At 48.8% G+C, this 25627-nt stretch overlaps 1 protein-coding gene across 1 annotated transcript in view; it reads left to right on the top strand.

Moving 5' to 3' along the window:
- The window catches only part of sh3bp5lb (SH3-binding domain protein 5-like, b), a 32296-nt gene extending 8649 nt beyond the window's left edge, over window positions 1–23647 (top strand). Inside the window, exons 2-6 of the mRNA XM_059970850.1 lie at window positions 17221–17283; window positions 18643–18771; window positions 19318–19479; window positions 21404–21577; window positions 21986–23647. Coding sequence (XP_059826833.1) covers window positions 17221–17283; window positions 18643–18771; window positions 19318–19479; window positions 21404–21577; window positions 21986–22402 — 945 coding nt within the window. The 3' untranslated portion in view covers window positions 22403–23647. The remainder of the gene's footprint in view (window positions 1–17220; window positions 17284–18642; window positions 18772–19317; window positions 19480–21403; window positions 21578–21985) is intronic.
- The last annotated feature ends 1980 nt before the right edge of the window (window positions 23648–25627 follow it).

Genomic DNA, 25627 nt, shown 5'->3' on the forward strand with positions numbered 1-25627 from the left:
TGGTTCAGGAAGTTGATGGTTGCAAAGGGAAAGCCAGCCGTATGTTATGCTGACAGCAGCTTTAAGTATCTCTCCTGAATTCAGTGGCATCGAAAAGGCTGCCAAGTACTGTTTAATAGCTTCCTTCCTAATTTTCATTGAGATAGCAATCATGTTGTTAATAACTCCCCTTTTGCATAGGGAAATTCAGGATGGAGCAGATTCCAGCTGATTATTGAAAGAAAACAATGGCTTTAACAGGTTGCCTTTTCAGATTGAGCAGCCGTGCAGGAGAAGTCCTGCATGGCTCACCTCCCCCATGCTAGCAGAAGCTCTGAAGTTAATGGCCCTTTCCTCATAATGAATTGCATTTTCACATTTCCAGAGACTGTCAACAAGCCAAGGCCGTAAGACATAGGAGAATTAGGCCATTCAGCCCATTGAGTCTGCTCTGCTGTTTGATCATGCCTCATTTATTATCTCTCTCAGCCCCACTCTCCTGCCTTCACCCTGTAACCTTTGACACCAGTTCCAATCAAGAGCCTATCAACCTCCACTTTAAATATACCCATCGGCTGGGCTCCACTGCCATCTGTGGCAATGAATTCCACAGATTCACCACTCTCTGGCTAAAGAAATTCCTCCCTGTTTCTGTTCTATAAGGATCTCCTTTTCTGAGACTGTGCCCCCGGTCTGAGTCTGCCCTATTACAGGAAACATCCACTTTAGGCTTTTCGATATTCAATGAGATTCCCCTCATTCTTCTAATGGTTCTGTGAAAGCTCCCCTATACGTCCCTGTATTTCACTGTGTGCTTGGATGTTTTGATGTACATGGGGGGTGGGGGGATGTCACAGTCCTCAAAACACAGAGGCCCCTTTCATTCTAAAGTTGATGAGCTTCAAATAACCTGCTAGTGTTCTTGTAGGCTCTAAACCTGAACGTATAACAACAGGTAGCAATATTCCTGGCCTTCAGGAACTCGGCAGGTGAGAAGGGAGAGATCGAATAGGAACCTGAAGGGAAACTTCTTTTCTTGCACAGGGTGGTGCATGTACAGAATGAGCTGTAAGAGCAAGTGGTTGAGGCGGGCGCAGTACTGTGCAATAGTCTTAACACACGTACATATATATAGATGGATAGCTGGGGTGCACAGTACTAGAGGAATTTTATGTATTCCACTGAACTGCAGCCACAAAAGAAACACATTTCATAACATATGTGGGAAATGATAAACCTGATTCTGATATGGGTCTCTGCTGTGGACTGAGAGTGGGAAGGGGGCCGGGAGAGATGAATCATGGTTGGGAAAAGGAGAGGGAGCTGGGAGCACCAGAGAGACAGCCTGTAATGATCAATAAACCAATTGTCTGGACCTCAGATGACTTCACCTGGTGACTCAGGGCTGGGTGTGTTTGCACACCCACACACACACACTACTCCCCCACAACCTCCCTCGGCACCCTGCCCCGGTACTCCTCCTCTGCCACTTGTCCCACAACCCTCCCACGGTGCTCCACCCGAGCCATTCCTAACATCCTTTGCTCTTACTAGATTTACAAACTCACTCTCCACTCCATGTTGACACAATGTGCAAATGTCTTAGGTACCCTGGCTTTACATATGTCCCGAAGACTTTTGCACAGTCCTGGGTAATGACAACATTTAAAAGATAGTTGGACAGGGAAGGTTGAAAGGGATGTAGACAAATGGACTAGTTTAGCTGGGCAACTTGGTAAAATCTGTTGAGACAAAGGGACTTGTGACTGTTTGGAAGACCGTTTTGATAATTAGCAATCCAAAACTAAAATAAAAGTTCGAAGAGATCCTACTCCATAACATAGTGGCATTTCTCAAATACCCGCCACCTTCGTACTGCTTAATATTTATATGGAGTCTAGCTGGAACGGGGGTCCCCACGAACCCCTTGCTTCATGGGATTGGTCCATGGTTGGGAGCTAGAAGGAAGAGTGCTCTTAACTCAGCGAGATTCTTGGCTGCCAGCACTGCCTCTTCAAACTGTATTTCAGAATTTCAGCTGAGTGCCAGTGGGTCAAAACTGTACAATTCTCTGATTGTTTGAACGTGGAACAAAGAACACTACAGCACAATGCAGGCCTCCTGACCCAAGATTCTGTGCTGCTCTTTTTAAGCCAATCAAGAACCTATCAATCTCTAATTGCTTGGCTAGAATGCCTGCACTTCCTTTCCTTCAACTCTAACATGTTCCACTGAGCCCTACATAGCCCTTAATGTTTCTTTCATCTGTCTGCCTCTGCCACCATCCCCGGCACTCTCTGTGTAAAGAGAAACAACGGTGTCCCTCCTCCAGTTGCCATAACCTTATGCCCTCTGGTATTAATCTGGCAAAAACCACTCTGGATGCCCACTCGGTCCAAGCCTCATCATCTATCAAGTCACCTCTCATCCTCCTTTGCTCCAAAGCCAAGCTTCAACCTTTCCTCACAAGGCGTGCTCTCTAAACCAGGGCTGAAATGGCTAGCACGAGAGGACACAGGTTTAAGGTGCTGGGGAGTAGGTACAGAGGAGATGTCAGGGGTAAGTTTTTTACTCAGTGGTGAGTGCGTGGAATGGGCTGTCAGTGGTGGAGGTGGTTTTAAGAGACTTTTTGATAGGTATATGGAGCTTAGAAAAATAGGGGACAATGGGTAACCCTAGGTAATTTCTAAAGTAAGTACATGTTCGGCACAGCATTGTGGGCCAAAGGGCCTGTATTGTGCTGTAGTTTTTCTGTTTCTAGTATCCTAGTAAATTCCACAGCAAAAATTTCCATGGAATGCTGAAGGCCATGCTGTTTTTATTCTGATTGTAGTTTTGGGATCTGGGTCTTGCACATAATGCCAGCATTTATTGCCCATCCCTGGTTACCCATGAAGATGTGGCTGTGGGCCACTGGAGTGTTCCTGGTGAAAGTATTCCCACATTCCTCTTGGGAGGGTGTATTGTGAACGTGAGAAAGTATTCCCAAGTTCCGCTGGGAAGGGCGTCCCAGGATTTAGACCCATCAGCAATGAAGGACCGTGGAAGCGATGCCAATCAATTAGGCTGTTTTGTCTCGGGTTGTGAATAACTTTCTTGGTGTCAGTAGATAGCACTGGTCCCAACAGGTGGAACTCATTTCGTCACACCCCTAACTTGTGTCCTGTAGATGGCAGAAAAGCTCTGGGCGCTTGGGAAGATAATCGGAGCTTGCAATGGAACAGTAGAGTCCTGGGATGCATGGTAGATCAGAGAGACCTAGAGTTCAAATGCACGTTTCCCTGAAATGCTGTTGCAGGTAGACAGGTGCTGAAGAAGGCTGTTTGCATGCTGGCCTTCGTCAGTCAGGGCATTGTGTACAGAGGCTGGAATGTTAGATCAGAGTAGATTTAATATCACTGACACGTGACATGTAATTTATTGTGTTGTGGCCGCAGTGCAGAGCCATAAAATCTACAAATTGCACAAAGGAGTAGTGTCAAGGAAAAGGAATAACGAGGTAGGGTTCATGGACCATTTGGAACGCTGGTGGCAGAGGGGAGGAAACTTCCCAAACCGTCGAGTGTGGGTCTTTGGGCTCCTATACCTGCTGTCTGAGAAGAGGACATGTCCTGGATGGTGAGGGCCCTTCGTGACGGATGTCACCTTCTTGAGGTGCGGCCTGTTGAAGATGTCCTTGATGGTGGGGAGGATTGTGCCCCTGATGAAGGTGGCTGCACCTACAACCCTCAGCAGCCTCTTCAGACCCTGGGCACTGGTACCTCCGTGTCAGGCAATGTTACAACCAGAATGCTCTCCACTGTCCGTCACTAGGAATCTCTGGTGGCTTACCAAATCTCCCCAAACTCTTACTGAAGTAGGGCTGCTGGTGTTCCTCCTTTCTGATCACATCAATGTGTTGGGCCCAGGAGAGGTCCTCTGAGATGTTGATGCCTGAAGCTGCTCACCCTTTCGATGAGGACTGGAGTGTGTTCTGCCAGTTCCCTCGCTGAAGTTCCACAACCAATTGTTCGGTTTCTCTGACGGTGAGTGTGAGGTCGCTGTCGCAACGCCGTCTCGCTCCTGTAAGCCTCCTTGTCACCATCGCCGATTCTGCCATTGGGGGATTTACAGATGCTGTTTGAGCTCTGCCTAGCCACACAGTCACGAATGTAGAGGGAGTAGAGCAGTGGGCTAAGCACACATCCTTGAGGCACGCCTGTGTCGATAGCCAATGTGCGCTGACTGTGGTCTACTGGGAAGGATGTCGAGGATCCGGATGCACAGAGCACGCAGGCCCACGTTTTGATGCTTGTTTGTTAGTACTGAGAGAATGATGGTGTTCAGTGTGGAGCTGAAATTGATGAACAGAAGCCTGACGTATGTCTCGCAGCTTTCTGAGGGGGCTCCAAGACAGAGTCCGCTGAAAGTCTGGTGCGGCATTGTACAAACTGCAGCGGGTCCAGTTCTTTTCTCAGGCAGGAGTTAGATCTAGCCAGTTAAACAAGGTTCAGATGCAGTTGTAGAGAGGCTGCCTTTTGAGTATGATGTCCGGATTTGCAACCTTCTCTAGGAAATGTGCCATCAAGCTGGAAAGAGCACAGAGGAGATTTACGAGGCTATTGCTGGGGCTGACGGAAATGAGTGGTGTCGAGTGGTTGAGACTTTGTGAATTAGAGTGCAGGTGAATAAGGGATGATCTTGTAGAGGAGTATAGAATCTATCTGAAACGCTGTCACAGGAAAGCAGCATCCGTCATCAGGAAACCCTCACCACCCAGGTCGCTGCTGCCATCAGGAAGAAGGTACAGGGGGCTCGGGTTCAGGAATAGTTATTACCCCTCAACCATCAGGCTCCTGAACCAGAGGGGTAACGTCACTCAACTTCACTTGCCCCATCATTGAAATGTTCCCACAACCTATGGACTTGCTTTCAAGGACTCCTCATCTCACGTTCTGGACGTTTGTTTATATTTGTATTTGTGAAGTTTGTCATCTTCTGCACTCTGAGTGTTCCAGTTGGGCGATCTTTCATTGATTCTGGTATAGTTACAGATCGTTGAGTATGCCGACAAGAAAATGGACCTCAGGGTAGTATGTGGTGACTGATAATAACATTTACTTTGAATTTTGAATCTTATGGGCATACACAGGGTGAATGTGCACTGTCTTTTCCTCAAGGTTGGGGAATCAAGAATTGGAGGGCATAGGTTTAATGTGAGAGGGGGGAGTTTAATAGGAACCTGGGGGTGGGGGGGGGGCAAGTTTTTCACCCAGTGGCTAGTCAGTATATGGAAGTGGCTGAAGCAGATACAATATCTGAATGATAAGGCAAGGCTGAACAGAACATAGGCCTTTAGTACAATACAGGCCCTTCGGCCCACAACTTGCTCCAAGATCAATCTAAAGCTTTGCTCCCACATGCTCTACATTTTTCTGTCTTCCATGTGCCTATCTGAGTGGTTGGGACTTTATTCCCTGGTACATTGTGAATGAGGGGCGATCTTACAGAGGTATACATTGTGAGGGGGTATAGCTAAGGTAAGTGCAAGCACACATTCCCCATCAGGCTGGGTGAGACAAGAATCAGAGGTCATAGGTTTACAGTGAAAGGTGAAGTATTTCAAGATTAATTTATCAAAGAATGTAAAAACTACATAACCTTGAGATTTGCTTGCTCATGAGTAGCTCAAAGCAAGGAACCCAATTAAAGAGAAAAAAGAATAAAAATAAACGAGAAAAAAATAAATTAAAACCATGCAAACAATTGAAGTGAACAATAGCATTCTGAAGCAAAACTGAGTCCTCTGATGTGGAGCAGCCTCGAGTAGGCCCAAAGCCTCACTTATCAGATCACCATATTAGCGGGCGCGGAGCACTGCAGCCGGGGCTGTCTTCATAGCCTCAGCGCCGTGGGAAGAGAAGTGGCCGCCCCAGAGAATGAGTGAAATCCGCTCAAATCCATTTTTGGGGAATGAGGGGAAATTTCTTCACTCAGAGGGCAATATGAGTGTGAAAAAGCTGCCAGTGGAAGTGGTGGATCTGGAATCAGTTTATTTCAGGCCTTTGTATCTTCTGCCCCCCGGGAGAGGAGAGAAGATGGGGTGGGAGGGATCTTTGATTACGCTGGCTACTTTAGCAAAGCAACAAAGAGTAGAGACAAGAGTCCGTGGAGGGGAGCCTGTTTCCTGTGCTGTGCAGAACTCTGCAGTTTCTTGCAATCTCGGACAGAACAGTTGCCACATTAAGTCGTGATGAATCCAGGTGCAGCGATAATAACTGGTGAGGGTCTACGGGGCCTACTAGATTTCTTTAGCCTCCTGAAGCCCTACTGGTGAACTTTCTTTCCCGTGACATCCTGGCCGTGAGACAGTTCAGGCACAAAGGTCCAGTGTTGTTTGGGGTCTGAGCATTGCCCTCCACTGGTTGGCATGTTGAAGGTGGCAATCTTCTGCTATGAACATCACCTCTGAAGGTTGGAGAAAGCCTTGTATTATTCCAGGGCTTATGAATTAGCGAGCGTCCTAACTTTGTGACGGGAAGATTGTTGTCGGAGCAGCTGTTGACGTGGTTGAGGAATCTCCTGCCACGATGTCCTGGGGCTGAAGTAATTGCTTTTTTCCTGTCCTCCACACAAGTACGTCCATTGTGACGAGGAATTATGTTTACTCCCGAGCCTCATCCATCTTGTAGTCACACGGTGCATTGGGCTTCATCAACTGTAAGATTTTTAAGAGCTGAGAGGTAATATTGCAGCTATATAGGACCCTGGTCAGACCCCACTTGGAGTACTGTGCTCAGTTCTGGCCACCTCACTATAGGAAGGGTGTTGGAACCATAGAAAGGGTGCAGAGGAGATTTACAAGGATGTTGCCTGGATTGGGAAGCATGCCTTATGAGAATAGATTGAGTGAAATTGGCCTTGGAGCGACGGATGATGAGAGGTGACCTGATAGAGATGTGTAAGATGATGAGGGGCATTGATCATGTGGATAGTCAGAGGCTTTTTCCCAGGGCTGCAATGGCTAGCACAAGAGAGCACAGTTTTAAGGTGCTTGGAAGTAGTTACAGAGGAGATGTCAGGGGTAGGTTTTTTACGCAGGGAGTGGTGAGTGTGTGGAATGGGCTGCTGGTGGCGGTGGAGGTGGATATGATAGTCTTTTAAGAGATTCCTGGATAGGTACATGGAGCTTAGAAAAATAGAGGCTATGGGCAATTTTCCTTCTAATTTTTAGTAGTGTGCGCAAAAATCTTATGTTGTGCAAATTTTTTTCCTGTGACAGAAGTTAGTGCGCACTGAATGCACAAGTGGCACAGTTTATGTCGGTTTACAAAATATTTGACATGAAACTGCACAGAATAACAACAAAATAACATACATATTTAAGTCGCTGGCAGAGGAAAAAAACACCAAGGGTCTTGGCCCGAAACGTCGACAGCGCTTCTCCCTATTGATGCTGCCTGGCCTACTGTGTTCTACCAGCATTTTGTGTGTGTTGTTGTACATATTTAAGTCACTCAGTTATTTTTTCTCCCTCCTGTCTTTGGCATTTTCCTATTCTTTGATCTCCTCTGGGTTTGATTGTTTTTGCTCTTGCTCATCTGCACTCAACCCTAACATGCGTAGTGCTCCTGTAATGATGTGTTCTGTTGCCTGAGCTTTTGTACACTGTCCAAATGCGATTTACTTGCCAAATGACGCTTCAAAAAGTCAAGTTTACAAACATCATCCCACTTCTTTCCACTAGCAAATTCTCCAGCAACTTTTGCATCACGACAGTACAAACGGATAACTCCAGTGTCCGAATCATATGTAAATATTTCTCGTAGCTGAACGTTCATGACCTCATGAGCTTTTGATGTAGCTTTTTCTATTTTGTTAAGCCATTCAACTTTTAAACAAATTTACAGTTCTTTTGCGCTTCACGCCCTTTGCTGCTTTTGAATTCGACATAGTGAATCAATATTTTTTCAAAAAAAATTTGAAACAGATCTTTGTAAACTCTACGATATGAACACTGTCCACCAAAGATGGCTGCCGCTGTGATGCAGCTGTACAAACCGGAATAGGAAAGGTGAGGTGACGTAAATAAGTGGTGTGCGTAGTGGTATTTGAAAAACTGACTGACTAGTTAACAGAAACGTCTAGCTAAAAGATTATTTTCAATTAGTATAATTATTAATTACTACATTATTTTTGGTAGCTAGCCTGTGTGCACATTAATTTCCTTTGTGCGCTGGTTGAACACACACAGCTTAGAGGGAACATAGGCTATAGGTAACCCAAGGTAATTTCTAAGGTAAGTACATGTTCGGCACAGCTTTGTGGGCTGAAGGGCCTGTATTGTGCTGTAGATTTTCTAAGTTTCTCTGTAAAGTGGCCTGAGAAACCACAGGGTTACACTGATATTTGTCAGGCAGACGTCGGCCCATAAATGTAACCTTGCCTACGTGAGCCAGGCCTTACTAGGATCAGGAAAAAGCGTTAGTGTTGTATGTTTTGGTAATGGGAAGTAACAGCACTCGAGCCCAGGTAGTTTCCACATCATATCACAGAGTTTGCCAAGAGGAAATGTCGCCACACTGCTGTATTTCAATAACAGATCCTCTCCAACAAGTAGGGAGTTAATTACCGGATAGTCAAGTTGCGTGTCATAATACGGGCAGTATTTTGCATTACTCTCTGTTGGTTTTGAGTGGGACCTTTGTCTCTGTCTCAGGACAAGCCCCACACGAGAAACTCCAGCAACTAATCCTGTCAACATGTAACTGTTAACCTGCTCAGTTGAGGAAAAACACCAGGGACATGAAATTACCTCTGAAACAGTTTTTATTCAGAGAGGAGTTCGCAGCCCCACGCACTTCGGGCGTAAGGTAGCCAACTCCCAATTTGTTGGTTTACAAAGGTCATACTTATACCCAAAAGCAGGGTACTACATTCGCAAATATGGATACCGATTCAAATTCATCAATCGATTGGCTATTGCATAGCTAAGCATGCAAAATAATCAGAATTTAGCAAAGATTAAAGTGTAATACCTAGAATTAATACTGATGTACTTCAGGACACTTGAAATAGGTATCCTTAAAATATTTTGCCAAGCACATTGTCTTGTGGTTGTGGGTTCCCTTTTCCTTGTGGTCACCACGTCTAGCCTGGCACCTTATTTTAGCTACCTCTCCTTACTTCCCCAATGACGTACCTCTCTCTTGTCCTGTCTACATATTTTGCTACACTTACCCCCCCGGCCACCCCCTCTACACCTACCCCTTACCCTCTTCACATTCTCAATCCCAGCCGAAAACATACAGTGCAATACATCGCTTGCACCAATCAGAGATGAGCTGTGGGCAGCCAGCGCCAGCGTAGGTAGCCGCAGCACCGTGGGGGTGATCATTTCCAGCCTTTGCGTTTTTGGAAGGTGGGTGGAAGCCCATGCAGTCACGGGTAGAACACGCAAACACATCAGAGACTGTGGCAGGGAGTGAGCCGCCTTGCTGACACCCAAGTGTTATACTAACCAACCACTGTGCTACTACAAGCAGCTGAGCTGTGGGCACTTCCGAATTTATCTGATTGGACTGGCATGTTTGGACGGGGGAAACACGTGGATGCGGAATCTAGAGGAGAGGCAGACTTTGGGGAATTTTTTTTGAATGGAGGCAGAAAAGATTACCTGTGTGTCTCTTTAACCAAATTTTAATTTGCTTGCTAGCATCTCCTGATGTGGCTTTTGTCAGATGGTGTTCAGGGACGTTCCTGTGAAGGACCCTTGGGCGATTTTCTACATTATGTTCCCCAGACATTGGCTAATTCCACAAGCCTTAATCAACTGAGTTTTTATTTTAAACTGCAAAAATGACATTCTCAGTAGTATAATCACAGTAGCACAGCACACTTTACAGTTCCAGAGACCCGGGTTCAATTCTCCTGTGAGGAGTTTTACCTTCTCCCCAAACTGCCTGGGTTTTTTCCCGTTGCTGTGGTCTGCAGGCCAGTTGGCTAATTGCTCATTGTAAATTGTCCCGTGGTGAGGCCACGGCGTGGCTCCAGGGGCCGAAAGGGCCTCTTCCACGTGGTATCTCATAATAAATCGTGGAATTAAAGGAACACGTATTGCGTTTTGAGCCAATCTGCAGAAAATGAAATACCCACAGCAAAACTAAGAATGAAATAACGCATGGTCTTAAACCAGCATGTTGCATGTAAGTGCATGCTGTTGGCAGAATGTAATGGGGTGGGGGGGAGGGGGACCAACAGATTTCGATGAGTATGAATTATACATAATCTGTCCATGCATAATTTAAAACAAAATATATAGAGGGTGCACATAAAATCTGGCAGCAGAAAATAAAAGCACAAATCACTCTTTTGTGATGAGCTCAGACGAGAGATTGATTTCTTGCAGGGTTAAATCCTTTGAATTTGCTTCAAATGGTCTAATGGTTCTTGTTTTTTTGTTCAGCAGCAAAACATTCCCACTGTTGTTGTCTCCACTGTTTGACTTGATTCCGGGGTAATTTGGTTGACTGTTCAGATTGGAGAACGTTTTGCTGTAAGGAGTTTGTCTTGCCGCAATTTGAGTCAGACGACTCGGTCTGTTTATCCTGACTCAGCTCGCTGTTAGCCTTGTAAAAAAAAATCGGAGCAGGCGCTAAACTCCGCTGTCAGTTGAAGAATGAAGGTGCTGGTGAATCAGAATCGGGTTTATTAACACTGATGTGTATTGTGAAATTTGTTTTTGTGGCAGCAGAAAAAGATTTACTATAAGTGACAGTAAAAAATTAAATTAATCGTGCAAAAGAGGATTCGTGAGGGAGTGTTCATGAACCGTTCAGAAATCTGATGGCAGAGGGGAAGAAGCTGTTCTTAAAACATTGAGTGTGGGTCTTCAGCCTAGCCAATGTTAGTAATGAGAAGAAGGGGTGTCCCAGATGGTGAGGGTCCTTAGTGATGGATGTTGCCTTCTTGAGGTGCAGCCTGTTGAAGATGTCCTTGATGGAGGGGAGGGTGGTACCCTTGATGGAGCTGGTGGAGTCCACAACCCTCTGCATCAGGGGTTCCCATGCACCAATACCACTAAAGAAGGGGTCCATGGACCCCAGGTTTGGAACCCCTGCTCTTTCAACCCTGTGCATTGGGGCTCCATACCAGCTGGTGATATAACAGTCAAAATGTTCTTCATCGTACCCCTGTAGAAATTTGCTGGTCTTTGCAAATCTCCTCAAACTCCTAATGAGGTATTCCTGCTGGCGTACCGTCTTTGTATCAATACATTGTGCCTGGGGTAGATCCACAGGGAGCAGTCGTCAATATAGCGCAGGAAGAGTTGTGAAGCATTACCAGCGAGACTTGCAACATGGGCTGGTCCATGTGGCTGCCCAAAAGGACCCGTGCAGGTGCCCATGGTTACTCGGGTTTTGGAGAGGATGGGAGGAGCAAAAGAGAGGTGAAGCCAGATGGAGGATAGTGGCGGCGGAGTGGAACTAGTTAGGTCTTTTGTCCAGAAAGAAACAGAGAGCTTTGTGGGTCTCAGCCTGAAACTCCGAGTGTCTATTCCCCACCACCGATGCTGTCTGACCAGCTGAATTCTCCAGTATTGTGTGTGTGTTGGAGAATCTCTTGTGTCAGCAGCGGCTTTTATTTCTCTCCTCACTGCCTGGTGTTCCCACCTTCCACGAGCGGAGGATGACTTGTTTAATTGTTGTTTATTGATTAACTTTTGCTTGAACAGGATGGTAATATGACACCGAACAAGCAAAAATGACCTATAGTATTAAATGCTTCATGTTACTGACAGTCTGCAGAACAACAGCAGCAGATTACAAAATTATACTGAATAATATTACTCGGAGCAAAGTGTTGTGGAAAATATTTAAACACAGAGGGTTTATTAACATATGTTGTGAAATTAGTTGCTTTATGCAGCAGGGCAGTGTAAGATCAAAACTTATGCCAAGTTATAATAAACAATAAAACAAATAAGTAACTTGTATGAAAAAGGAATATCACGGTAGTATTCATTGACTGTTCTGAAAGCTGATGGCGGAAGGGAAGAAGCTGTTGCTAACTCTGAGTGGGTCTTCAGGCTCCTGTACCTCCTCCCTGATGGTGGTAATGAGAAGAGAGCATGTCCAGGGTGGATGCCACATTTTGAAGATGCCCCCGAAGGGAGGATTGTGCCCATGATGGAGCTGGCTGAGTCGACACTTCATTACAGGGACTATCTGGAGGGTTCAAAAGGAATTTACCAGGATGCTGCCTGGATCAGAGGGCATGTACTATCAGGAGAGGCTGGACGAACCAGGGTTGTTTTTCCTGGAGTAACAGAGAGGAGGCCTGAGAGAAGTTTCTAAAACGTTTGAGAGGCACAGACAGCCAGTCTCATCTTCCCAGGGAGGAAATATATAATACCAGAGGGTGCAAGTTCTGAGGAGGTTCATGGGGCAAGTTCTTGCATTGAAAATGGTGGTGCAGGAGGCAGATAAGGTCGAGGTGCTTAAGAAGCTCTTCGGCACATGAAAGTGCAGAGAATGGAAGGATATGCAGCATGTGCAGGGAGAGAGCAGTAGATGTCATTAGTTCAAGTTTATTGTTCTTCAATGATATGTGTGTGTACAGCTAAACGAAACATCGTTTCTCCAGGATCAGTACATAGAGTCACACACTGCACATATAGTTGTGATCCAGCACATAGAATTACAAAATAACATTAGCACAAGTCCCCGCGTGGCCTGGTGCAGTTCATGTAAGACAGAATGATGTTACTGGTACCTCTAATAAAACGAGCAGTTTTACAATAATGTAAAACAGTAAAAGATGAAAAGTGCAGGGTGAGAGATGGGGAGTGGGGTCGGAACAGGGCGTTAGTTTAAATAGTTCCGCACAGTTTCGTGGGACGAAGAGCCAGCTCCTGTGATGTCCTTTCTATAATAATGCCCATTTAATGGACTGCAGAGTATTTGTAGAATATTTGTCTGAAATATTGGTCTGAAATGTTGAATAACAACTTGGAACTAATTAGTGTGTCAAATGTTTAGAATGTAATCCAGAGTAAACGGATAGGTAGTTTGTACAATTGAAGACATGATGTAGGATTATGGCAGTCAGAAAGGAGAGAGGAAAGATTGATGAGGGCGAGAGCCCAACTTGAGAGGCTATAACTAACCTCTCAAGGCTGGCTTCTTTAGAGAGGAGAACTTTGCATGGATTAAAGCACGACAAAACAAGAGATCAGAGTGTGAAGACAGAATCGCAGATTGATGGCATCAGCAGAAAGCAGACCTCGGGGTGTTTGTTTATAATCAGAAACAGGTTTAGTATCACTGGCATATGTCCTGAAATATGTTGTTCTGTACAACATATACACATGTTGTCTGTATATGTGTGTCTGCATGTCTATCTATAAATATTTATATTTTTTACACACACATTTATATGGTGGTATGCAAAAGTTTGGGCACCCCGGTCAAAATTTCTCACGTTGAATAGCTAAGCAAGTAAAAGATGATCTGATTTCCAAAAGGCATAAAGTTAAAGCTGAGACATTTCATTAATATTTTAAGCAAGATTACTTTTTTATTTCCATCTTTTTACAGTTTCAAAATAACAAAAAAGGAAAAGGGCCCGAAGCAAAAGTTTGGGCACTTTTCATGGTCAGTACTGAGTAACACCCCTTTTGGCAAGTATCACAGCTTGTAAATGGTTTCTGTAGCCAGCTAAGAGTCTTTCAGTTCTTGTTTGGGGGATTTTCGCCCATTCTTCCTTGCAAAAGGCTTCAAGTTCTGTGAGATTCTTGGGCCGGCTTGCATGCACTGCTCTTTTGAAGTCTATACACAGATTCTCGAGGGACTGTGAGGGCCATGGCAAAACCTTCAGCTTGCACCTCTTGAGATAGTCCATTGTGGATTTTGAGGTGTGTTTAGGATCATCTTTTAATTTTCAGCTTTTTATTTTACAGACGGTGTGATGTTTGCTTCCAGAATTTGCTGGTATGTAATTGAATTCATTCTTCCCTCTACCAGTGAAATGTCCCCCGTGCCACTGGCTGCAACACAAGCCCAAAGCATAATCGATCCATCTCCATGTTTAACAGTTGGAGAGGTGTTCTTTTCATGAAATTCTGCACCCTTTTTTCTCCAAACATACCTTTGCTCATTGCGGCCAAAAAGTTCTATTTTAACTTCATCAGTCCACAGGACTTGTTTCCAAAATGCATCAGGCTTGTTTAGATGTTCCTTTGCAAATTTCTGACGCTGACTTTTGTGGTGAGGACACAGGAAAGGTTTTCTTCTGAGGACTCTTCCATGAAGGTCATAATTGTGCAGATGTTGCTGCACAGTAAAACAGTGCACCACCACTCCAGAGTCTGCTAAATCTTCCTGAAGGTCTTTTGCAGTTGAACAGGGGGTTTTGATTTGCCTTTCTAGCAATCCTACAAGCAGTTATCTCGGAAAGTTTTCTTGGTCTTCCAGACCTCAACTTGACCACGACCGTTCCTGTTAACTGCCATTTCTTAATTACATTACGAACTGAGGAAACGGCTACTTGAAAACTCTTTGCTATCTTCTTACAGCCTTCTCCTGCTTTTTGGGCATGATTTATTTTAATTTTCAGAGTGCTAGGCAGCTGCTTAGAGGAGGGAGCCCATGGCTGCTGATTGTTGGGACAAGGTTTGACGAGTCAGGGTATTAATAAAGCTTTGAAATTTGCATCACCTTGCCTTCCTAACAATGATGTGAACAAGCCATAGCCCTAACTAGCTAATTAAGGTTTGAGAACTTGGTAAAAGTTATCTGAGAGCTCAAATCTCTTGGGGTAGAAAAAATAACCGGGATTTCCTTCGTTTATTAGGGATGCTGTACTGCTTAATTGGGACAGGAGACTTGCTGAGCGCTTCCTAACCGGTGTCTGTCACGTGGCTATCAGATCCAACACCATACTTAGAGTGATTAGTTTTTAAATAGCGTCAGTTACATGTTTATATTGAAAACCGTGGTTTTTGTCACTGATAATTGCCAAGAAAAAGCAATAAGACAGTTCAGAAGTGTTTTGCTCAATGTGGTGGCAAGCACTCACGCTTGGAGATGGCTGGGAGTGAAAATGAAACGATTTCACTACTTCAACAAGCTAGGAATTATGAAGACATCGACAATCCTCTTCAATGTTGCAATGAAAATGAAGATTTGGACGAAATCATCTAAAGTGTTGTATCAAGGCAATCCGCACACTCCGTGACGTGCTCTGTGTGTCTGTGCTAATTTTGTTCATTTATAGTCAATCGAAAGGATGTGACCGAGGAATTCCTCTGTCGATAACTATTAGGAACAAATACACAGTTTTATAATACTGTAGTGGTTGTGCAAAACAAGAGCAAAAGAAGTTAGTGAGGTAATGTCCATGGGCTGGTTCATTGGCTGTTCAGAAATCTGTCGGTGGAGCAGGAGTTGTTTCTAAAATGTTGAGTGTGTGTCTCCGGGCTCCTCTGTCCTCTCCTTGATGGTTGTGAGGGCATGTCTGAGTGGTGGGGGTCCTTCTGAGGCATCTCCTTTTGAAGATGCCCTCGCTGCTGGGGAGACTCGTGCCCATGCTGGAGCTGGCTGACTTTGCAATGCTCGGCAGCTTGTTCGAACCCTGTGCAGTGGCCCCACCATCCCAGATGGATAACGTGGTTGGCTGTTTGTGTATGAGGATACATAATGGGCTATCCAGTTCTCACCTTGCCTGTCAGGCCCGTTCTCTGCCTTCCCGTCACGAAGATCCCACACAGACTGGAGAGGGGCAGCAGGCAGGGGTGGGGGGGAGGGGAGGTTGGCGAGGAAGGACAGGAGGGCTTGCTTACCACGGACTGGATGGGTAAGGGCCGGGATCGTGGGCAGATGGTAGCCGGATGGGGCGGGTGAGGGGAAAGGATATGGCTGAGAGAAATACTGAAAAATATCCTGCAGAGTGAGAAGGTTAATCCCCTGCCTAGCACCTGATTTGTGAGTGAAAAATGGTCAGTGACAGGGTTAATGCCCTCCCCTAAGAATGGACTGCTTGGAGTCTGACTGAGAGTGAGAGCAGTGGATGAACGGGTTAATATTCACAGGAAAAGGCTGCCTGGAGTGGGGAGCAGTGAGTGAAAAGGGTTAATTCACGCCACGTGGATGGGCTGCCTGGGGGCTGTGAGTGGGAAGCAGTGAATGAAAGGTTTAATTCCCTCCCCTGGGAGCAGGCTGCCTGAGGTTGGACTGTGAGTGGGGTTAATGGACTGGGCTGAATGAGTGGAGAGCAGTGAGTGAAAGGGTTAATACTCTCTCAGGACCAGGCTGCCTGGGATGTGACTGTGGAGACGTGGGAGAGAGGTTCAATGACCTGGAGTCTGCAGATTAAGGGTGAAAGGTGAAATATTTAGGGGAACCTGTGGGGGAGTTTCTCCACTCAGAGGGCGGGTGTGAGTGTGAAATGAGCTGCCAGCGGAAGCGATGGACATGGGTTCAGTTGCAACATTGAAGAGAAATTTGTTTAGATCCGAGTGTGTGGAGGTCTATGGTCCAGCTGTGGGCCACTGGGACCAGGCAGAATAACAGATGGGTGCTGTGGTGCCCTCTGACTCCCCTGGCTACAGGCCGGGTTTGACTGTAACCAGGGAGCAGTGGGTGAAAGGGTTAAATGTTAGAGAGTGGAAGCGGAGGATCCGGTAGCTGAGGAAACGTGAGAGTCCAGTGTCCGGGGCAGCACACACTGTGAACAGTGGTATAGATAAGTCACTTGTACTAATTGGACTGTGGGGGCCAGAGCCCTGTGTAGAAAGGAATAAATATTGCAGGAGAGAAGCTGTGACTGGTTGGCAGTGGGCTGTCACATGCGTGAAGGACACTGATCAAAAGAGTCCTGGGAGAGTGCTGAGGGCCTGGGAGTGGGGGGGTCTGGGAAAATAGTGGGGTGGGATCGGTGGGTGGGAGAGAGGTAGGAGGAGGTCTGTGGAGAGCATTGATGTTGTTCGTTGGAGGGTCAGTGTCAGTTATCTGCTGCACAGAGGATTCAGCAGACACTGGGCATTGGGTCAGTGTAGTGGTTGGCACCGGCGACCTGGATTCAATTCCTGGCCACTTTGGCACGTTCGCTCGGTGACTCTGTGGGCTTCCTCTGTCCGTGCGTGTGTGTACGTGTAATTCTGCGTGTCAGAACGTTTCCTTGTGCGTGTGTCTGCCTGTTGATGAGGGTGCTGCCGGGGTGGACCACGGTGGACACTGATGCAGTTTGTCGTCCTGCCTGCAGGAGGAGCTGGAACAGCTGAACCAGGCCAGCGAGGAGATCAATAAGCTGGAGCTACAGCTGGACGTAAGTGTGTCCTCCCTCCGCCCTCCAGCTCGCAGTCCTGGTAGGAGCGCTCTCGGCTGAGCTCAGTGTCTGACCCTTGGGAGTTGGGGAAGAGGGGTTCCCGAGGCAGCCATTCTGTAGTAGTGCACCTGGTTCCCTTGCGGCACCCCGCTACCCCTCTAGACCACCAGACTGCTTGAAATAGCAGAGTGACAGGAAGTCCCTGCCATCCTCCCAAGCTCTCTCCTTGTATCCCTTCAACTAAGTGCCTTTCTGAATGTACATAACGATATGGCTACCTGTTCACACTCCCTGGCAGAAGAAATGTCTCCTCATCTCAGTTTAAAAGTAATTTACTCCTTTACCTTGGACCTTGTTCCTGGACCCGCAGTCTCTGGGAACAGGGAGCTTTTGCCCTGTGTAAAGCACGGGCTATCCCTGCCCTGGAGGTGTGTGAGGGGCCAGTGTAGAGGGAGCTTTACCCTGTGTGTCACCCGTGCTCTTCCTGCCCTGTAACAGCGCACAGTGTAGGGGGAGTTTTACCCCGTGTATCACCCGTGCTCTTCCTGCCCTGTAACAGCGCACAGTGTAGGGGGAGTTTTACCCCGTGTATCACCCGTGCTCTTCCTGCCCTGTAACAGCGCACAGTGTAGGGGGAGTTTTACCCCGTGTGAAACCCGTGATGTTTCTGGCCTGGGAGTGTGTAACAGGTCAGTGTAGAGGGAGCTTTACTCTGTGTGTCGCACTTACTGTCCCTGCCCTTATTTCTTCAAGAATAATTGATTATAAGCTCAGAACGCTGCTGTCCTGATGTTCAGTGGTATTACGAACAGAGCCCAGACAAATCATGACCAACACAGACTAAGCCGGCAGATTCCCATCCTCATCAAAGGTTGTGTTTATTCCTCTTGGTGCCCTACCGTCCCAAAAAACTTCTGTGTCACCCTTGGATGTTTTTCCAAGCTACCTGTGTGTGGACAGTACTCAATTCAATTCTAGTTCAATTGTCGTCCAGCCGTACATGAATACTCATGAACACAGCCAAACGAGATAGCGTTACTCCAGGGTCAGGGTGCAAAATGATTATTGACAGTCACACACAAGAACACACTCATGGAGCAACAGAGGCCTGACACCCCCTGGGGCGCTGCGGTTTGATGCCCAGCCCTCGCCCAAACAAGACAACACGCCCCTGCTGAATGTCAGTAACGTACAATGATGCACAATGTGCATGTATACAGTCCAGACCACTGGGATCACCTCTCAACCGGCCCTGAAGCCTGCTGGGCAATACCACGGCTTAGAGGCATATACAGACACATGTAGGATGCTTGTAAAAACACAGCCAGGCAAATGTATATATGTATACGTCTCCCACAGGAGGCCAGGAACACTTACCGGAAAATCCTCTCAGAATCCGCCAGGAAGTTGAACGCTCAGGGCTCCCAGCTGGGCAGCTGCATCGAGAAGGCTCGCCCCTACTATGAGGCTCGGCGGCAGGCCAAGGAGGTGAGCTGGCACTCGTGTTCAAAAGTGACTCTGGTGTGGGAGGAGGACCCTCTGCTGAGGGCATTGAGTCTCACTGAGGTGGAGGGGATCCCTTTGCCGAGGGTAACTCCGGACATCGTCGTCTGCTTGTTCTTCTCTCCGGGTGAGAGTCAATATCCAGAGGAGGACTGTGGCAATGACCTGTGGGGATTAGCACCCCAGGGTGCCATGGGCCCCTTGGCAGCACCCTTTCTGCTGGGCGCTGGCTGACATGGGGGTGCGGGCAGTGGTGTTTGGGTGTGACGTTACAGCTCAGAATTGTGGGGGTGGGGAAACTCTCTCCCAGTTCCACGTCTCACTGACCAGCTCCCCCCTCTTCTGAGCACCCCACCTCGTGTGAGGTGTGCATTGCCAAGCCCATAGAAAAATAGCATGGAAACAGGCCTTTTGGCCCATCTAATCTGTGCTGACCATTCATTGTTGCATTAAACTCACCAAGCCATTTTATTGTCCCCACATCCCCATCAACTAGGCCCATCAATCTAATCTTCACATCTTGCGTTGAAGGCCCAGCAGGAGACCCAGAAGGCAGCCCTGCGATACGAGAGGGCGGTCAGTATGCACAACGCTGCCCGAGAGATGGTGTACGTGGCCGAGCAGGGTCTGATGGCCGACCGGAACCGACTGGACCCCACTTGGCAGGAGATGCTGAACCATGCCACCTCGAAGGTAACCCCACCACTGGCTCAGAGCCCTGACATCATCCTGAGGCACCCCCGTCCTGTGCTGACCCCCCACCCCAACACTGGCTCAGAGCCCTGACATCATCCTGAGGCACCCCCGTCCTGTGCTGACCCCCCACCCCACCACTGGCTCAGAGCCCTGACATCATCCTGAGGCACCCCCGTCCTGTGCTGACCCCCCACCCCACCACTGGCTCAGAGCCCTGACATCATCCTGAGGCACCCCCGTCCTGTGCTGACCCTCCCCCCACCACTGGCTCAGAGCCCAGACATCATCCTGAGGCACCCCCGTCCTGTGCTGACCCCCCACCCCACCACTGGCTCAGAGCCCTGACATCATTCTGAGGCACCCCCGTCCTGTGCTGACCCCCCACCCCACCACTGGCTCAGAGCCCTGACATCATCCTGAGGTACCCCCGTCCTGTGCTGACCCTCCCCCCACCACTGGCTCAGAGCCCTGACATCATCCTGAGGTACCCCCGTCCTGTGCTGACCCTCCCCCCACCCCACCACTGGCTCAGATCCCTGACATCATCCTGAGGTACCCCTGTCCTGTGCTGACCCTCCCCCCACCACTGGCTCAGATCCCTGACATCATCCTGAGGCACCCCCGTCCTGTGCTGACCCTCGCCCCGCACCCCCCCCCCCACTGTCTCAGAGCCCTGACATCATCCTGAGGCACCCCCGTCCTGTGCTGACCCTCCCACCACCACTGGCTCAGAGCCCTGACATCATCCTGAGGCACCCCCGTCCTGTGCTGGCCCTCCCCCTCCCCACCACTGGCTCAGATCCCTGACATCATCCTGAGGCACCCCCGTCCTGTGCTGACCCTCCACCCCACCACTGGCTCAGAGCCCTGACATCATCCTGAGGTACCCCCGTCCTGTGCTGACCCTCCCCCCACCACTGGCTCAGAGCCCTGACATCATCCTGAGGCACCCCCGTCCTGTGCTGACCCTCCCCCTCCCCACCACTGGCTCAGAGCCCTGACATCATCCTGAGGTACCCCCGTCCTGTGCTGACCCTCCACCCCACCACTGGCTCAGAGCCCTGACATCATCCTGAGGCACCCCCGTCCTGTGCTGACCCTCCCCCTCCACTGTGGGCCCGATTTGGATTCCCTGTATTCAGATCCTTTTGTTTATCACGTGTGCTGTGCATTGAAATGTACAGTGAAATGGTTTACAACCAGAACCGCCCGAGGATGTGCTGGGGGCAGCCCATGAGAGCTGCCATGCATCCCGGTGCCATGAAAAAGATTAGGACATCAAAAGCTCTTTATTTTATCATACAAGAGGTCCGTTCAAGAGTTTAATAACAGTGTTTGAAACTGTCCTTGAGCCTGGTGGTACAGGCTCTGCCCGATGGAAGAGGGGAGGGAGACCACGTCGGGGGTGGGACGGGTCCCTGGCTGTTGTCCCGAGGTAACAGGAGGAGCGGACAGAGTCCAGGGAAGAGAGGCTGGTTTGTATGAAGGGCTGGGCTGAGTCCACAGCTCTCTGTGATTCCTTGCAGAGCAAAGATGGACATCACCAAGGTAGGATGCTTCCTACGCATTTCTGCAAAACTTGGTTGGGGTCTTTGGGGACTTACCAAATTCCCTGAGCCTTCTGTGGAACACGGATGAAAGGAAAAAGGCGGGTTATGTGAGCCGGGAGGGTTAGATTGATCCTGGAGCAACATCGTAAGCTGAGGGGCCTGTTGGTGGGTGCCAGGTGCCTGGTGCCGTGCCCCTGAGTGGATGCTAAGCACCTGGGGCTGTGACCAAACCCGGAACGGTCCACTGAGCAGCCAGTGGGACAGGCGGGTTTGGCCTGTGCCAAGAGACAGCAGCTCAGTGAGGCGCCCTCCCCAGCTGGTGTTTGGTTGTGATTGCTATTCATCCATTGCTCCCTGTCTGCCCCCGCCAGGTGAACGAGGCGGAGGAGGAGCGCCTGAGGAGTGAGCGGGAGCACCAGAGGGTGACACAGCTGTGCCAGCAGGCCGAGGGCCGCGTCCAGCAGCTGCAGAAGGCCCTCAAGCGGCTCATCCTCAAATCCAAGCCCTACTTCGAGCTCAAGGCCCAGTTCAACCAGATTCTGGAGGTACAGTTTGTGGTTCTCTGTCCTTCAATACCCTCCTTTCCTCATTACTGTGCATCCCAATGCATTTCACACTCCATCCTTGCCTCTGATCCCTCCTCTCCTCTGCCCTCCTGCCACTCCCACGGTCCCTACCTTCTCCCTCCCTTCATCCCTTCCTCTCACTCACTGACCTTCTCCTCCCGCTCCGATCTCTTCATCCTTCTGACAGCAACACTAGCCCAGTGTGATATTCCTCGATCAGATGGTGTCCTACCCGCTACTCCTGCCCTTCACTGAACCTCCCTCTCTCTGACCGAACTAGCTTGTGTCTTTACAATCTTTTCCCTTCCATTCCCCACTGACACTCCTACCCCACTGCCGGCCCTCCCATCGCCTCATTCTCGCTCTCCCCTTTTCTCCCGCCCCCAGGAGCACAAGTCCCGGGTGACGTCACTGGAGCAGCGGGTGTCCCAGGCCAAGACTCGATACTCAGTGGCCCTCAGGAACCTGGAGCAGATCAGTGAGCAGATCCACGCCCGGCGCCTGCGGGCACTGGGACCCCGGCGCACCTCGCCCGTGGGTGCCGAGTCCAGCCCGGCCCAGCCCGAGGAGGTGCAGGAGGCCTCGGCCCTCACCCCTCTGGGAGCCGAGGGCCCTGCCTCTGATACCCTGTCCGTCCTCAGCTTCCAGACCATCGCCTCCGACCTGCAGAAGTTCGACTCGGTGGAGCACCTGGAGGAGCTGTCGGACGCCACCAGCCTGGACAGCGACGAGACGGAGCCCGAGACGACACGCAGCAGTCACTCCACCTTCCTCTACAGGCACCATCGCAGCGTCAGCCTGTAGCCTGCTGGTCCGGGAGGGGTGGGCATTTCCTGTCTCCACCCCCACCCCCCCACCGGCCCCAGGTACTCGTCTCCCAGGGCGCCCTATATCCACCCTGCACAGGGGCATTGGAGACGTCGGCCATAAAGGTCAGGGTGTAGGGGGCTAGTGGTGGGAGCTCGGGGTCCGCAGACCCAGGACTGTACTGTACCTCCAGGAGCCCTCCTGGAATCTGTCCACAAGATCCCTGTGGACCATGGTCACTCCCTGTGAGATAACCTGCCAGGAGGCTGTGCTCTGCTCCGTAGGGATGCAGGGGTATATGACTGAGGCATGGCAAATAATCCAGGGATATCTCCCCACCTCACTCCTTTTCCTCGTCATGGGTACTCAATCCAGGGGTTTCCCTTTCACTGTCGCTCACCTCCGGCACATTACGCAGAGGTTTACCAATCTCCTGTCCTGCCTGAGTGAATCGCACCATGTTGCCCCCCTCTCTGTGTCAACCAGTGTTCCTTCCCTTGTGTCAGGTGGATAAATCACCCAGTGATTCTTCTCACTGTGTCCCAGCCAGGGGAAGTCACCCAGTTCTTCCACACACTCTTTAACTCAGCGTGGATTGATCACTGAGTTACCACTGGGACCCCAGTGTACCTCACCCATGAGCAGCAAGCCCAGCTGGGAGAAATCGCCCCCTGTATCTCAGCCCCGTAAATCCCCGGTGTTTCCAGACTCTGTGTCTCAGCCTGGACAGATCACCCAGAGTCCACACACCCTGTGTATCTCAGCCCGGGTACGTAAGAATCTCCTTCCCCATTTGCTCACTCATCAATGTGCTGCTTTGGTTAGTGTGAGCATCCCTTCTCTCCATGTCCTCTCACACCTCTCCCTTGCCCAGAGTGCCCATCTGGCATCCCCTTGTGGGACTGCGTTCTGGAAGGAGAGGCATTTGGTCTGCATTGAAGATCCGTCCCCCTGGTCTGGTAACCCCATGCACGATGGACCTGGTGCTCAGGGAACCTGGTCTGATGACTGCAGGGCTGCCCACGTATCTGGGATGTATTTATTACAGACTTGTTTTTATATCTGTACACATTGGCCAATCCATCTCTGTTCGTCCCTCTCTCTAGAGAGAGAGAGAGAGAGAAGCCTCAACACACCTTCAGGATGACTTGTCTCTCTCGGTGTTGCTAACTTTTCAATGACACTTCCTGGTGACTGGGAAGTAGGTTCTGCAGTAAATAAAATAGTAATTTCTGCGCCAAATCTCTTGCCATTCCTTTGTCCTCCTGGGTTCCTGCCAGGACTGCAGCTCCATGGATGTTATTGGAAGGGCGGTGGGGGGTGGAGTGTAGCAGTTCTTGTGACTCGGAAGCTTTGGAAAAGGTCCAGAAGATGCTTACTGGGATGCAGATGATGGAGATGCACGTCAACACATGCAAAATACCGGAGGAACTCTGCAAGTCAGGCAGCACCAACAGAGGGGAATAAACCATTGACATTTCAGACCAAGACCCTTCTTCAGCAGGTTGTGATGAAGGTTCTTGGGCCGAAACATTGATGTTTTATTCTTCTCAATAGATACTGCCTGACCTGCTGAGTTACTCTGGCATTTTGTGTGCACTTACCTAGTTTAGAAGGTAGGAGCCAGAAGGAGAAGTCGAACCAACATGGGCTGTTTTCCCTGCAGTTAATTGGTGTCCTGATGGAAGTTTATGAAATTATGACATTTAGAATGTTTCTCCTGGGGTTAGAATCAGGTGTATTGTCAACACAACTATCGGGGATGATCTAGTAGAGGAAAGTCACAGCAGTCAGGACTCTGGCACTGAGTCCGTCTGTGGCTCAGAAAGGATAAGGGTAGAAGAGGTGAGCTGTGGTAAAAGGGGAACAGAAAGGAAGTTCTGTGGACAGGACTGAGATTCCTGGGTGGTATGTTGCCTCCTGGGCATCAGAGTCAAGGACGTCTCTATCAAGTCTTCAGCATTCTGAAATGGGAGGGTGAGCACCGGCGGTCGCGGTCCTTATCGGCACCAATGACTTGGGTAGGAAGAGGGACAAGGGTCTGCAAAGTGACTTCAGGGAGTTAGATGCCAAGTAAAAAGACAGAATCCTTTAAAGGCTGTGATCTCACGATTGCTTTCTGTACGATTGCTAGTGAGGCCAAAAATAAGAAGATCGTGCAGTTTAACACAAGTTACCAGGAACGTTGATGAAGGAAAGGCAGTGGATGTTGTCTATATGGACTTCCAGCAAAGCATTTGACAAGGTCCTGAACGGGAGGTCTGTCAAGAAGGTAATAAATTGGATTCGACATTGGCTTTGGGTGGGAAGTCAATGGTTGCCTCTCTGAATGGAGGTCTGTGACTAGTGCAGCGCTGCAGGGATCAGTGCTGGGTCCATTGTTTGTCATCTATATCAATGATCTGGAAGATAATATGGTTAACTGGATCAGCAGATTTGTGGATGACACCAAGATTAGGGGTGTGGTGGACAGCGAGGAAGACTACCAAAGCTTGCAGCAGGATCTGATCTGGACCAGCTGGGAAAATGGCAGATGGAGATTCAGGCAGAGAAGTGTGAGGTGTGGCACTTCTGGGCGACCAACCAGGATAGGCCTTACACACTGAGCAGTAGAACAAAGTGATCTGGGAATACTGGAACATAATACATTGAGAGTGGCATCACAAATGGGTAGGTCGTAGAGAAGGCTGGCACATTGGCCTTCAGAAATCACTGTATTGTGTACAAGAGATAGGATGTTATGTTGGTGGGGCCTAATTTGGAGTATTGTGTGCAGTTTTGATCACCTACCTACGGGAAAGATGTAAATAAGGTTGAAAGCGTAGGGAGAAAATTTACAGGGATGTTGCTGGGACTGGAAAACCTGAGTTATAAGGAAAGATTGAATAGGTTATAAATATTACTTGGAATGTAGAATATTGTGGGGAGATTTGATAGAGGTATACAATAATATGAGGAGTATCGATAGGGTAAATGCAAGCAGGCTTTTTCCTCTGAGATTGGGTGAGACTACAGCTGGAAGTCGTGGGTTAAGGGTGAAAGGTGAAATGTTTATGGGGAACATGAGGGGAAACATCTTCACTCGGAGGGTGGTGAGAGCTCCAGCACGAGTGGTGGACGTGATTTCGACTTCAACATTTAAGAGAAGTTTGGATAGGGACGTAGCTGGGAGGGGTGTGGAGGGCTGTGGTCCAGGTGCAGGTTGATAAGACAAGGCAATTT

Source organism: Hypanus sabinus, chromosome 5, assembly GCF_030144855.1.
Source record: "Hypanus sabinus isolate sHypSab1 chromosome 5, sHypSab1.hap1, whole genome shotgun sequence".
Classification (NCBI taxonomy): Eukaryota; Metazoa; Chordata; class Chondrichthyes; order Myliobatiformes; family Dasyatidae; genus Hypanus; species Hypanus sabinus.